The sequence below is a fragment of the Crocodylus porosus genome, unplaced genomic scaffold (assembly GCF_001723895.1).
Source record: "Crocodylus porosus isolate Cpor-Errol unplaced genomic scaffold, CroPor_comp1, whole genome shotgun sequence".
Taxonomy (NCBI): domain Eukaryota; kingdom Metazoa; phylum Chordata; order Crocodylia; family Crocodylidae; genus Crocodylus; species Crocodylus porosus.
This window is the reverse complement of record NW_017728943.1, coordinates 112197682-112213618: the sequence shown is the minus strand read 5'-3', so window position 1 is coordinate 112213618 and position 15937 is coordinate 112197682. Positions and strand designations below refer to the sequence as shown.

Genomic DNA, 15937 nt, shown 5'->3' with positions numbered 1-15937 from the left:
TCCCGGGATTTGCTCGAGAAGCATCTATGGATGCACGGCAGCATTCTGGTCGCTTTACCTCCGGAGATAGATCGCATGTTTGAAAGAGCCACCCAGATACCATGTGAAGAACTGCTGCAGTGCAAAAGGAAAGCCCCCACAAATTGCATACCACTGGTTATGATGCATCACCCCTCCCTCGAATTTATATGAAAAATCCTCAGACAATTGCAACCCATACTAGGAGACCTAATTCTTAAAGAGATCTTCCCAGAACCACCCATCCTAGCCTTCAAACAAGCACCAAACCTCATTAGCCTCATCAACAGAAGCAAAATTCCTACAGCTCAAAATACTGAATGGATCCAGACCACGCCATAACAAGAAATGCAAAACTTGCCAACACATCTCCACCGCCCCCACAATTACTACACCCCACAACAGAGCCATCAGCATTACTGGATCTTACATCTGCACCTCCAGAAATGTTATACATCTCATCCAATGTACCAAATGCCCTGATGGAAAATTCATAGGAGAACAACAAACAACAACCGTGCCCCAGAATGAACACACACCAGAAATCTATTAGAGACAAGAATACTCAGTCACTAGTGGGGGCACATTTCTCACAAGAAAAGCACTCTTTCTCCAATCTCTCAGTTCTAATCCTCAAAGGGAACTTACAAAACACTTTTCACACACAAGCCTATGAACTTCACTTCATCAACCTCCTGGATACAAAATTCACTGACTAAATATAGACATAGGATTTATGACATATTATAACCTGCCTGACATCCGACTCCCCAGGGACCGCTCCACTATTTACCTGCTACATTCATCTCCCTCCCCTCCCCCAGCCAGTGTCTCGCCCATTGACTCCTCAATTTACATCTTCACTGACTGCCTGTCTTGCACGCATACCAGCCTCCAGCTTCTTTACTATTCATTCCAGTCAGGAAGAGCACACGCACACAGACTGCAGATGTTTCCTCAGCCTGACAAAGGGTTTTTAAACCTGAAAACTTGCTAAGAAAAAAAAGTTCCAACTATTTAATTGGTTTAATAAAATATACCAGATTTACCCAAAGAACCTTGCCTGCTTATGTCCTTAGACCAACATGGCTACAGCCTACACTCATGAGCAAGGGACGCATTTACTATGTAGTAGAAGTATGAGTACGCACTCAAAACAGTCTTGAATTCAGGTTAATTTGGCCTTTGGAAAGAAAAATGTACAGGAATTTTACTGAGAGTGATGTCTTATGTTATGTGGTCTCTTAGTCAACTTCATCTGAGGATAACTTTTTGCAGTGCAAACTTGTTTCCCTCCTCTCCAGCTAATGACCTATTGCTGTAATACCACCTACCGTTAGTGGCTAACTTGAGAGCCAATTGGGTCCCCAACTCCTTATTAGAGAGCAATACTGGGTAGTGGTACTATTGGTTATGTTACTCTGCAGTAACATGTTTCATGCGTATACTGTTCGAAACTGGAGCCTGGCCTGAGCCAGAGCCATGCTCCAGCTACCTGCCAGGCTCCATGTGCCCAGACTGCCACTGCTGGAGCCCTGGGAGACCAGATAAAGCTGCTGGGCCAGCCCAGGTGCTAGCCCCAGCCTCCCCTGGGGCAACATGTCACGCACCAGAGACCATGTGCAGGTATATTCCCCAGCGACAACTAAAAGGGGCACAAATATGTGCCACTGCTAGTTGTCCCCAGGGAACGCACATTCCTGCTCATGGGGACACCTAGATAGCAGAAGCCAAGCGCACAATTGATATAAGACAGGAAATGGGCTAACTGGTTTTAAAGTGTTTAAGCATATACCTAGGACAGGAGTCAGCAACCTTTAAGCAGTCGCAGACTGAACTGACAGAGTTCAGTGTAGGACAGGCCACCATCCCATTCCATGGATTCACCTACTGCAAAGTACCACTAGCCTGCTCCTGACCCTATCACCACCAAACCACTTTCCCCACTGCTGAACTGCTGCTGCCATCCAAGCTCTGCAGGCTGGTTACAATCCCTTTATAGGCCATAAGTTGCTGACTCCCTGGATCTGGGATAAGAGTGTCCCCTTGACTATTCATCCTTGGAAAACCACAGAAGTTTGTGATGCCTGTTGGACTGTGAACTGCTTAGCAGCCTCTTTGTTCTGCAGTAGAAGGGAATAAATAGCTAGATCAATGATAGCCAATATGCACACTACTGCTTCAAGTTTTATTTATAGCAATGTGAAGTACACGTTTCTTCTCATATAATGAAGTGAAACACGAAGGCAAAATTATTTCAGCAAGCATCAGAAAACACAAAACCAAATTGTTATCAGTGGCATATTTCCTTATGAAAGCACAGCAGCAGGAAACTACTTCTCTCCCCTGACTAACAGGTAAGAACAAACATTTGACTACATTCGAGCCTGGACGGCATAAAGAACTCGGTCATCATAAGTTAATCAAAGATTCCATTGCTACTCATTTTATGCAGTAAGTTTCTTTAATGTTTGCTACTGTCGCTTACTAAAGCAAAAAAAACTAGTCTCTGGCACTGCAGTTCAAGCTTTCAACTGTTCCAAGAGTTACTCTTCCCTTTGGAAGTCACTAACTGCTCTCAATACATTTCTAAATTTGATTTTCCTAAATAGTTTTGCGGGTCCTGTGTTGATGGCTGCTGGGGTGAGTTATTATCAAGTGGAAAGATCTGATAATTTCTGTAAGTACTGAAAATGACTAGACAGAGACTAGTCTTTTTACACACGTGCTATTGTTGAGTGCCTAGAAGCCAACAGTAGATATGTAACACTTTTATGGTGTTTGTTGACAACTATTCCTCACACTACCACTGTGAGGTAAATAAAGTAGGTGACATTTGCACTATAGATGGAAAAACTAAGTTAGACAGCTTCAAAAGTTTATCTCCTATCACTAAATAAGGGAAATTTCAGCAGAACCATGTAGTTTTAAAAGAATTGTATTCATTCTGTTACACAAGGGTTTACATTTATTAAGTACCTCTCACAGAACTAAATGAGCAGATACTTGGGTTGAGTGCAAGTACTTTCATTGGATGCATTAAAGTATTTTCTGCAGTGGAGCAACTCATTAGAAAGCCAGAAGACACATTATTACAAAAATGATTTCAGAACAGAACTGGTGCTGTAAAGAGTCTGTGCAGAACTCTGCTTTACTTTCTGCAGGCTGAATATCTTGAAGACACATTCTCCCAGTTGATCACATTCCAGATGGCTTTTAGATAGTCAGGCCGAACATTTTTATACTGCAGATAGTAGGCGTGTTCCCACACATCAATTCCTAACAGAGGAACCAAACCTAGAAGAGGAGAAAATGTGTTTTGGATAAACAACACACATTACGACTCCAAAGTAAGGCTCTAAAATGTTTTCAGTTTCACTAAAGCTCCATATTTCAAAGCCTTATCCAAGGGCCATGGTGAACTCTCCAAGATGCAGGTGCATATTGCTACATTTTACATAGCTGCTTCCTATACAACTGGAACTGAAGTGGCAAATTTTGAAACACACAGCTACACATACCCACAGGCCCAAGGGCAGGACTGAGGCCTTAAAAAAAAAAAAGATATGGTTCTGAACAGGATAAAAACCTTTCCTGAAAAGCCATCTTAAGAAACACCTGTAGTACAGAACGTATTAGTAATGCACCATTAATACTTCTAGAAAGTCTTTTAACTGTGGATCAGATGTCAAATAAATCATTTTGTTTCCTTGCTTTAATGGGATTAAGAACTGAAAAAAGTTCAACAAAACAATACCTAATTGGGAATTTCTAGAAAGGAGACTATTCACTGAAGCAAAGAATTACAGTCTGAACTAGCTAACAGTAGTGTTTGCAGAGGTTAACCCAGAGATTCATCTGCTGCACAAACACTACATGACTGATGTCAATCTTACTCCCTCCAGAGCCGAAGAGAAAGTTGCAAACAGTCCTTTTTTAAGCTTGGAATATAAAAAGGTCAAAAGAAGTCATAGAAATGACAATGTCTAATAAGATGCAGCTTTTTTTTCAACAGTATGAAGTTTACCTTAACTGCTATTCTCACAGCACCTTGTCATGGAAATAGGTTTCATTTTAACTGGTCAGAAAGCTTTTAAAAAGGGTTAATAACTAGTCTTTTGCTATTTTTTAAGGACTATCATAGCATATACCTCTTTATTATTAGCAATTTAAAAGGGCAGCATTCTCTTTCCAAGTTTGAAAGAGTTAAATTGCTTCAGATGGCCACAAATGGGCCCCACATAACCAAAAGGTTAAGCGCTACTAAGTAGATAGTTTCTACCCTATTTATTAAAGTGGTGGGGGGAAGTTGGTTTCAAGGCATCTCTGCAGCTACAGATTTGGAAGAGTTGGAAATAAATCAAAGATTAAAACCCTGACCTGTTGTTCCTTGTAGAGGATCCTGATTTGCACAGGCAGCAATTTGCAGGCGTCCTTGTTCCTTGTTGAAGCCAAGCCATCCCCACCCTGAGCCTTGAACGCCGACTGATACTGCTGTGAGCTTCTCCTTGAAGCTTGCAAAGGAACCGAAGTCCCGCTTGATGGCTTCCAACAATTCCCCTTAAAGGAAAAACAAGCATTTTATGGTACTTTTCGGTAGCTTTATTTTTAAAATGTGAGAAAAGCTTGGAATGAATCAGAAACAATTAGTTCCCTACCCCCCCGCCGCAGTCAGCACTAACAGAATAAAAGAATTTTGTGCGTAGGTAATTTATACCAATACTGCTGTTTCAAAAAGCAAGAGAAAGATTGTAAAAGCGAAGGAAGCAGAGACGCAGAAGGATTTGCATTTGTCTGAAAGCTGGACTGTCCCTTGGCATGGTACCTAGAGACAGGCCTTTTTGGAGAAGTGCTAAAAAGTATGCAAAAAAAGCTGTCAAGTCAACTAAGCTTCTTTTTTTTTTTTTTTTTAAAGCAGCAGTGAAGTACAGCCAGAGTATGTTCCAACAAGCATGTGAAACTATTTGTTTGCAACAGAAGAACTGGATAAGGGTGTTTGCCAGGGTTAGCAGGGTGTAGATAACCCTATTTTGAAGCATGTCAGCTTTATAACACTAACCCGTCCCTACTGAAAAACACCTCACCTAATATACCCTGGAACTGCACTATCCATTGTCATGGCTGCATCACATTGTGGGGTCACAATCATCCTACAATCAACCAGTACACCTAAATCCATCTCCTTCTCCACTGCCTCTGACTGATGAGAACCAGTTTATAGCAAAAGATCTTATTATTAATCCATACCTACACGATTTCTCACTTTGCTCTATAACAGAGGTTCCCAAATTTTCTTACTGGATAACCCCTTCCTGATTTACCAGCTGCTTCCATGCCTCTACCAACATACATTTTATATTTTAACTCCTCAAATGTCATTAGTATAATAATGACAATTAAATCCACATTTCTCCCACATACCCCCAAAGATATCATGTGTACCCCCAGGAGTACATGTACCAGTCTGGAAACCCCTGCTCTATGCTATCCAATTTGTATTACTACAGTCCAATAGGTCATCCAAATTCTTCCTCTGCTGTGAACTGCTCCCCTTCTGCATTGGCATTATCTCCCACGTTAGCATCACCCCAAATTTTATCAGTACACAACTAATTCTTGTACCAACATCCCTAAGGAAAATAATACACAGGGCTGGTCCCAAGACCCCTCTCCCCCCACCCCAAAGGAGTACACATCTCCCTCCTGATAATTCTTTTTACATATAATCCCTGGTAGCCTCCCTCTTTTAGCCAGTCCCTTATTCACCTTCCTGTGAAGTAATGTAATGTATCAGTTAAGGTTTGGAGGCCAAACAAATGGGTCTGTAGTTGGCCAGATGTTTTCCCTTCTCTGTACAGGATACATTTTCTATGCTCCAGATCTAAAATACCATCCCTGAATTCACAGATTTGCTACAAGTCCTCTCTATGTGCTAGGTCTTTTAGTATTCTGGGATGGAGACTGTCTATCCTTGCCATTCATTCTGATTTTGTCACAATAAGAAGCCAAAGTTTTGCTTCCACCTCAGACGTGGTTCTTTTTAGGTATCCTACCATTCATGAAAACAGGCAAAGTATTTGTTTACAATTTAAGCCATACCTTACTTGTCCTTAACCTCTACCTCATGATCAGCATATTAGCCCCACTTTTCTTCTTATTCTCTATTTATATGGCTGAAGAATGTTTTTCTGCATTCAATTTTCAATGCAAATTCAAGTTACACAAAACTTTTACCCATGTCACTTCATTTCTGCACTAACCTGCAACTTCTCTGTTCCTTCTATTTTTTCTGCTTACTCATAATAACCTGTTTATGACTATTCATCGATCAACTCTGTAGTTCTTCCCTGCCATTTTTTCCTCTTACCTGGGATTTACCTTTTTGTCTTATAGTGATCCCAGAACTCCACCACATACAATGCCTTGAGCTTCTCAGTCCAGTTCCTAACTAGGTGCCTTAGTTTGCCCCTCTGAAATTCAAAACCTTCTATAGGGATTCTCAGCTGGGGAGACGCAACACTCTGGGGTGTCCTGACATCCTTTCAAGAGTGCTATGCAATGTTAGCACTGTTAGGTGTGCAGACACGATTCACAAGATAAACCCAGAGATTTCAAAGAGAAACCCAAGGTGTTAAAAACATTCTGACTTGGTATGGTCTCTCCAAAAGAATACATCTTATTTTTCAATAGTCAAAACATTTACAGAAAACTTAAGTGCCAGCATTTTCTGAGGGATGCCTCAAATCTAACAAGGGAAGTCTCCAGCCTAAAAGGGTTGCGAACTGCTGCTTTATAGACTTTTGTCTATCTTTTTTAAAAAGATTAGCTGCAATCAGTTCAACAATCTCTCAATCCAAGATCATTTTTAAGACCAGCTCTTCTATATTTTGTTTCAGCAAGCAATGAAGATAAGAATCTAAAATGGCATCATCTTTTGCTAATTCCGCAAATATTTGAAGGAGAAACTGCCTGTTCAAGAATATCAAGGTCCTACCATTATTACAAGCATTTTCCCTTTGACAAAGTTTACCATAATCACACAATTTCCATTACTGCTTACTTTGTTATTTTTATGAACTTACAGAAAGCTTAAATCTGAGCCTGGGGACCTACAGCAAATCCCCAGCACTATAGCTATGGGGCCTTTTTTAGCATCTCTTCTGGATGGAGTTCCACCCACATTCCCATCGGTATTATTCAATTGTATGATCACTGACAGGTAAGGGCAGATTCAATCTGTTTCTCAAAACTCAGTAGCAGAATCCTAAAAAAAAAAAAAAGCCTTAATTTTCTAATTTTGTAGTTTGAAAATAGAGGAAGTCTAAGCTGCAGATGCATCTACACCAACTTTCAAAGCATCTCAGCACCTGCAGAGCAACAACAAAAAATCTTTAGAAGCAATTCCCAAATCTTTCTGGAAACTTGGATTAGCAGTGAAATAAGGCTGACATTAAGATCATTAAACTTTAGAGTTGTCAGAGATGAAAGCTAGTCGCACCTCTGAGCTGAACCCTCAGACTGACTCCAGATCTCATTCAGTATGCACTTTACAATTTCTTTCATAACCATGAGGTTTAGAGACTTGAAAGGTTATGTTCTGGCAGCCACCAACAAAAGTAGTGAGTGGCTTATTACATGGCCCTTTTCAGCTTTGACTGTTCATTCTGCAGTTGACTGTACCTTTCTTCAGGGATTGCTATGTACCAAACACTAATATACATCTCAGAGATCTCTTATACAAGTAGTTTCAGGTAAATCATTTATTTCTACATGAACCAACCAACACAGCAGCTTTTACCACTGTAAAAATTCAAATGTATACAGTCAAATACTTACACATGTAATCAAATTTAAACAAAAAAACCCCACTAGTCATATGCTCCAAGTCTCCACCTTCTACAGTACTTGCAGAAAATGTGCATGTTTACAAAGAAGCAGTATTAAGCTCTCAAATCAGGAGCAAGGTCCCATTAAGTTAGGTGGCAAAGAGACATAGAAGACCATATGCCTATTCTGAAGGATCTTAATATTCCTTCCCCTTTAAGGTGAACAAAAACTAAATGTAAGGGATATCTTTGCAGGCCAGTTCACTGCAATTCTATTGGTTAATACCAATATTCTATCAATAAGCCATCATATGTTAGCACTAACCTTGAGGCTCTCCTCCCCCACTGGGAGAAAGATTTGTCCAGAAGATGGTGTGATTGATATGACCCCCACCATTGAACTTTAGCGCAGGCTGAAGAGATACTTGAGTAGTAACATCACCTGAAGGCACAAAAAAGCAAATAAAATCAAATGGAATAAAGTGTTACCACAGGAATCACTAAAATGGATCTCGTCTTCCATAAAGGGTGCTCATCTACAGGTTAGTGCCAGAACAAGTTATTAGAATTTGCTAATTTGTGATATTCATGTTCATCAGCCACCATCACAAACTCTGCACCTCATAAAACTGTCTCAGCATAGATCCCACATCATAACACATTATACCTCACTGCTGGCAACACTTTGCAACTGTCAACTCTTCCTTATAATGAGAACCTAAGTTAATGTGCGTGGTGTACTACTGATTGGCAGGATAAGTAGAAGAAATTAAAATACCTTAAACATACAAAGAGTACGTAACTCACAACAGTGTTTGAGGATTACCATTTATGAGCATCAAATACTAGTATCACCACAGTGCGGTCATAAACGGCTCTCTCCTGTTGGCTGTAAAAATATTCAACACTAAGTTCACAACACTACCCATCCCATAAATAAATCAACTACAGTGTTTACACCGGTTTCTTTTAGGATGCAAACAGTGAATTTTGGCCCTAAGACTAAAGAGGCACAAAGGGAACACAGAATGACCTACAGATACCCCTTTCTACTCCCTCCCACCCCGCAACATTTTATGGGAATGTTATGCCTCATTTTCTTCCCCAGCATCATGGCCATGGAGCAGGAGTTCAGTGATAGGAAAAGCACCAGGTCAAGTTCTTGCTTTAGACTGTAAAAACTTCCACACAAAGGCAAAGATCCATGTGATTGTTAACAACTGCATATTTACTCCAATGCCAGTTCCTAGCAAACAGTCCTTTTGACCCTAGGATGGTCCTTACTCTCATTTTCTTAGGTCCATGCCTCACAGATGCTCACTGGTGCCAGGCAGCTCAAGCCTGCTTCCCCACTTCCAGGCAAAGGGGTTTTAACATACTGTTTTAAAATAGGCATTTTCAAATAACTTTTACAGATGCAACGGCATTTCTTCAGAAGGTTTTTTTTTAAACTACTCTCTAGTGTTATCTTATACACCCACACACCAAGAGCATGTCTTCACTGGAAGGAGGAAAAATAATGTCTTGTTAGATAACGCGTTGAATAAAAACCTTACTTACGGCAAACCTGTTTGCAGTTTTCGGCTGAGTTAGGGAGAAAGTAAACTCTAGGCTTCCTTATTCTCTTTATCCTGTTCTAGAAGCCTGCATGAAATCAGACTGCTTTGTCTGCAAGTAACTACTTGTTATTTGTTAGCTTACTAGAATACCTTCCAATTTCTCCAGTGAACTTGATGCCTAAAATACACGTCCATAGAGGATCTGGAAGTTATTTCAGCCCACAACAACCTTTACATGGCCATTTCTTTGTAATTGTGTTTAGAAAACAAATACATGCTAAAAAAAAAAACCAAAAAAAAAAAAAAACCAAGGCACTTGATGGGTAGAATCAGGCAAATTTCTCATCCTAGTAATGGAGCTGCTTGGCACCGGGTAAGAAGCAAAAAAATACACATGGGGTTTTTTACAGCTGCATCTTTGATTAAAACCTCAAATCCCAATATGAAAGGCATGTGCAAGTTCAGGCAACAGGATCCAAACTGTAGAGGACTGGGACTAGGAGTTTAATTATCAAATCTTGCAAATGGAAAACTCATGAAACAGGGATGGACCAGTTACAAGATCAGAGCCTGGGTCAGTTAGCTAAGCTTTCTGAAGTAAAATACTCTTGATTATTTCCTTAACTGGCCCCTTCTTGAGGGACAGTGTTAAGCACATGCTTACTTTCCAATCAGTCAATAGTACCAAATCTTAAACTCAATGGGTTTCCTATATCAGGGATTAAGTATCTTGGGGTATCTACCTTCCGTCCTCCCCCTCAAATAAATAAAGTCAGACTCAAAGTTAGTGTTCATTGGGAAAAGAAAACACCGTGCTTCGGTATCTTCCATTCTTGAACAAACATTACGTGAGTTAAAATTAAACTAGTTGATAGGAGTACAACATAACACAGACCAAGAGAAACGCTGCTTTAACAACATTACCTGCAGAAACAATTTCATTCTAGTTCAGGCTCCTCAACTGGGTCTACAACATTTATTTCTTTAACCTACATGATAACTTAGTCTTAGCTCTTTCCTAAACATGCTTTTAAAACTGAATTCTTATGAGGGTCAAAACTTATGCTATCATAAGTGCAAGTACTGATTTTATGGGTATCCTAAATCAGCACAGGCAAGCGCTTACTAGCACTGCTGTCTGTTAAAACTTCAGTAGCAGAATATTTGAAGTTTACAGAATAGCACCTACATAGACTAAGTCTCCAACTCCCACCAAAGTCACCAGAAGTTGCTTATATATCTATCTAAAGCCTCTATTTGGTCTATACTGTTAAGACAGCACAAGGCCAGCTTTAAATGCTGCACATAGATATCTGCTTAACTAGCAGACACCAGTGGTTACAACTCTCCTGCATGTGTTTAATCAGTAACCATTAGTAACAACAATAGCACACCTGTGGGGTTTTTTTGTATTTTGCTTTCTCCTCCTCAATCCTGCTGCTTATTTCTCATCTGTAATGCACTTTTCCTGGAACAGCTACTGAATGGAAATTGCACTGCTCAGGCCTGACAGGAGAATCTCATTTCATACCCGCCCCCTTTTAGTTTTTTTTTTAAAAAAAACTTCAAGTGTCATTCCTGTTCTTAAATTGTTAAATCAGAATATAGACAAATATCTGGAGATTACTGGCCCATGGCTAACAGTTCTGAGCAAGGAACACACTGTGGGAAGCGATTCATTTTGTTCTCCTGTCAACCTTGATTTTAACTTTAATTTCATATTAAAAGTTCTAACCCACTGGCATTCAGACGGTCAAATAACACTGTGCATTCTATAGTGACGTGTTAACTTCCATTACTATAGCAGATTAATCTGTAGATTGAGAGCACCTTAAATTATGCCAAAATTCTTCAAATAGAAAAAGAAACTCATCAGCCAAAAGGCAGATCAACTTCCAGTTTTCATCTTGCTGAAGATAAATTTCATTCATTTTTAGCAGTCTAGTAAACTGAGATTTAGAACACAAACTACATTTCTATTGTTTTAGTGTACTCATATAACCAATAATGGTATTAGCACTTCATCTTGCTGCTACAAACTCTGTGGAATTCAAAAAACAAGTAAGAATAAAAACAATTGCAAAAAGTTGTTCTAGCTATAAAACAAACAAACAAAAAAATGGTTGCACATGCTGAAAACAACTTTTCATCAGAAAACCTCAAGGCAATTTCTCAATGATAATCTGGAACACAACTTAGAATAAGACCCTGCTGTCCTGACAGTCACATGCATTAGCTTCAAGGTCATCCCATCGCCCTTAGAGGAAGCTAGGAAGCCAAACTTACACACTCATTCTTGGAGCTTCCTTTTTACTACAAAGTGTGTTTTTTTCCAGAAAGGCTACAGCTATCAATCCAGAAATACTAGCTAGTTAAAGAGCTAACTTCCTGATGTAAATGTGAAGTTGCCTCAGTCATTTAAAAATTCTTGTTATACCAGTTTCCTACTGGTCCCAGGTAGATGTGGGGTAAATGCATTATATCAATTACGTTTACTTTGAATTTACATACTATAAAAAAGCAGAACTCATCCATTTAACACCACATAACCAAGTATCAATACCGGAACCAACCATAAAAGCAATCCCTTGAAACACTATACCAAGCTAACGGGGGAAATTATAATTAACAACAGCAACTGTCCTTTAAGCACAGTATACTCCCTTGGCAAGCATCCTCACATGCATCTTCCATAGTTTCATAGTTGTTAGAGTCGTAGAATCATAGAAGAGAAAAACTGGGCTCAAATGACTCCAGCCAGGTAGGCATCAAGCCTCCTCTTAAAAGACCCCCAGGGTAGGAGCCAGCACCACTCCCCTTGGAAGCTGGTTCTAGATTCTAGCTGTCAGAAGGGACCTAAGTAGATCATCAGGTCCAACCCCCTGCCCTGGGCAGGAAAGAATACTGGGCTCATATAACCCCTGGTCAGTTTGAGCTCGTATGACCTCAGCTAGGTAATTATCAAGCCTCCTCTTAAAGACCCCTAAGATAAGAGCCAGCACCACTTCACTTCGAAATTGGTTCCAGATCCTAGCTGCCATGACTGTGAAGTAGTGCCTTCTAATGTCCAGCCTGAACCTCCTCTTCATCAACTTATGGCCATTATTCCTTGCAACTCTGGGAGGTACTCGAGTGAACAAGGTCTCTCCCATTCCCTGCTGGTCCCCCCGGTAAGATTATAGATGGCCACCAGGTCCCCTCTCAGCCTTCTCTTGTGAAGGCTGAACAGGTTCAGGTCCCATAGCCTCTCCTCGTAGGGCCTGCTCTGCTGTACCCAGAATGTGAGTGGCCCTCCTCTGGACCCTCTCAATGCTGGCCACATCTCTCCTGAAGTGCAGCGCTCAGAACTGGATGCAGTACTCCAACTGCAGCCTGACCAGTGTCACATAGAGGAGGAGGATCACCTCCTTGGCCTTGCTCATGATGCATCTGTGGATGTATGACAAGGTGTGGTTAGCCTTACTGACCGCATCCTCACATTGGTGGCTCATGTTCATTTTGGAACCAATAATGACTCCAAGATCTCTTTCTACCACTGTGCTTTCAAGAAGGGAGTTCCTCAGCCTATAGGTATGCTGCTGGTTCTTACTGCCCAAATGCAGTAGTATCCTGCATTTGTCAGTATTGAATCCCATCCAACTCTCCTTTCTAGCATGCCCACCTCACCCCAAATCTTGGTGTCGTCGGCGAATTTAAACAGGGTGCTTTTTACCCCCTCATCCAAATCGCTAATAAAGAAATTGAACAGTACAGGCCCAAGAACCGAGCCCTGGGGGACTCCACTGCCCACATCCCTTCAGCTCAAATATGACCTGTCCACCACCACTCTCTGGGTGCAGCACCTCAGGCAATTTGCGATCTATCTAACTGTGTAGGCATCAATGCCACAGTCGCCTAGCTTTTTAATGAGAATGGGGTAGGAGACAGTGTCAAAGGCCTTCTTGAAGTCATGGTGGATGTAGTCTTTCTTGACACCTGCATCCAATGATTTTGTGACCTGGTCGTAGAAGGCCACCAGGTTGGTCTGACAGGACCTGCCCCTAATGAACCCGTGCTGGTTGCCCCTGAGCATCATCCCCCTTGCTGGCCCATCACAGATGTGCTCCTGGATAATTTTCTCAAAGAGCTTCCCCAGGACCAAAGTACAACTAACAGGCCTTTAGTTGCCCGAGTCCTCTCTCCTCCCTTTTTTAAAGATGGGGACCACACTGGCCTTCTTCCAGTCTTCTGGCACCTGTCCAGAGCACCATGAGTGCTCCTAAAGCCATGCCAGGGGGCCCACAGTGACCTCTGCCAATTCCCTCAGCACCCTGGGGTGGAGAGCGTCTGGACCTGCTGATCTGAACACATCCAGCCCCTCCAGAATTTCCCTAACTGGGTCCTCCCTGACCCTAGGCCTGGCGGAGACTCTCCTGAGTCCATCCTGAACCCCAGTGGGGGAGATGTCCCGGTCCCTGCACAAAAAAATGGAGGCAAAGAATTTGTTAAAAAGGTCTGCCTTCTCTTCTGGTGCAACCACCAAATTGCCAAGCATGTCCTGCAGGAGCCCCACACTACCCAGTGCCTTCTTCCCCATGTATTTTGGTGAAACATCTGCCTGTAACATGAGCAGCTTCCTTTGTTTGTTAATTGTGACCACACACACCTTTTGCGAGTGCCTCTTTGTATTTCTCCTCTGCAACATTCAGATTATTCACATAGGTAGCATGATGTTTGCTGTGGTGCAGCTGCATGATTTCTGCACTAATATGGGGTACCAGGGCACCATAGTCATAAGGTAAGTCTGGAAGAGTGTGCTTTTGCCTGGAGGCCAAGCATGCCAATGGCACGATGAACTCTGTGCTGCTCCTGAAAAAGATAAAGATAAAAAGAAAAGAAATACAGGCAATTTCATCTGGGTAATTAAATATATATACACATATACTGAATAAAATACTTTGCAAATGTTCGCACATGCCATTTACTCACACTGAGCAGTCCTACTCAAGATGTAGCCTTGTTAATTTGGCAATGACTGCTGCTACTCTAAGGCAAACTGCAAGTAAGACCCATGCTCGCAAAAAAAAACTGTGCACCAAAACCTGAAGAGACGCAGGTCATATGAAGGATACAGGGACTTACAGCATAAAGAGCGAAATCTTTCAATAAAAATAAATAAATAAAACTATTTACTTAATGTTTAATTTCTATTAGTTTCAGTTCAGCAGTAACACATGTGCTTAAGTATTTTCAAGCCTGATAATTTAAAGGTAAGCTAATATCTAGTGGCACTGAGAAATGAGTCTAGACACAATTCGCAACATAAGACAAAAGTGAAACCCACTATTCAACTTGCTAACCTGCCGTATATTTGACTACAGAAGCAAATAGATAGCTTAAAAAAAAAACAAGCTCTACATCTTGATGTCAGAAAGTATAGGAATAAAGTAAGAATTGCCAAACTTCAATAGTATAGGCCACGCAGAGAGAAGCAGAAAAGGAAGTGAAACAGCTATATAGTGAGTGAGCAGCGTGCTGTAGAACACGAAAGCCAGTCAGGATTGCTAAAGGGGGGGAAAAAATTAAGAGATAAGTTGCCATATCTTATGCAAAATTCATTTTTGTCATATACTCAGGTCTGAGATCATCTGGTCCCCCTATCTCAGAACACTGAAGGAGCTGTCATATGGAGTAACACGTCCATTAACAAAGATTTTTTTTTTTAATTAATCCACTTTAATTAGAGATAATGCCATATGACTGGGGACAGGCAATGCAACACCTGCATTTAAAAAAAGGAAAAGGGATCCCGGTACTACAGGTCTGTTAGTCTCAACTGCAACAGCATGTAAGGTTTGAAAACAGATTCTGAAGGACAGAGAAACTTAAGACCTGAAGGTAAAAAAAAACAACACAAAAACCAAAACCCAACAAACAAACAGAATGCAATGCGAGTTAACCAGAACTAGATGGCACAAATTACCCAATATCTTTCACTGATAAGAGAAAGCAGCTTTTTCAGACAGGAGAAATGTGGGCATTAACACAGCTTTCAACACCATACCAAACAGGAAAGCGGCTAAATTAGAGAGTATTACAGTAAAATCCCTGCTATCTGGGATTTTACTAACTGGCACACTGTATTAGCTGGAAATTCAAGTGGGGAGGTGAGGGGAAAGCTTACACATGGTGGCCACCGTTGCCACCCACTACCCTGCGCTGCCGTGGCAGCTGCTCCCCCTCCTGCCCCTGTTCTGCATGATCTGAAAAGCCCTGTTGGGTTGTTTCAAACAACCAAAATTTTTACATAACTGGCAATCCCCTCACCCCCCGGGGTGCCAGATAACAGTGATTTTAATGTAGTAGTTCAGGAACAGATGACAAGGAGAAAAACAACGAATTGTGCTAAAAAAGACGGGGAAGAAGTGGCTTCTGCAAGTCCCTTAGAGACGAGTCCTGGAATGCATTCACTTGATGTTTTCATCACGCCATGTTACGTTACAGTGGTTAAGGAAGGTTACCCTGCCAGGCCCTGGAGGCCTGTGAGACCAGAGG

General features: G+C 41.2%; 1 protein-coding gene across 1 annotated transcript in view; it reads right to left on the bottom strand.

The window, feature by feature from the left end:
* Positions 1-2185: 2185 nt before the first annotated feature.
* SOD2 (superoxide dismutase 2, mitochondrial) overlaps positions 2186-15937 on the bottom strand; it is a 14505-nt gene continuing 753 nt past the window's right edge. The window contains exons 2-5 of the mRNA XM_019550013.1: positions 14049-14251; positions 8170-8286; positions 4399-4578; positions 2186-3315 (exon numbers count right to left, since the gene is read on the bottom strand). Of these exons, the coding sequence (XP_019405558.1) occupies positions 3170-3315; positions 4399-4578; positions 8170-8286; positions 14049-14251 (646 nt within the window). The 3' untranslated portion in view covers positions 2186-3169. The remainder of the gene's footprint in view (positions 3316-4398; positions 4579-8169; positions 8287-14048; positions 14252-15937) is intronic.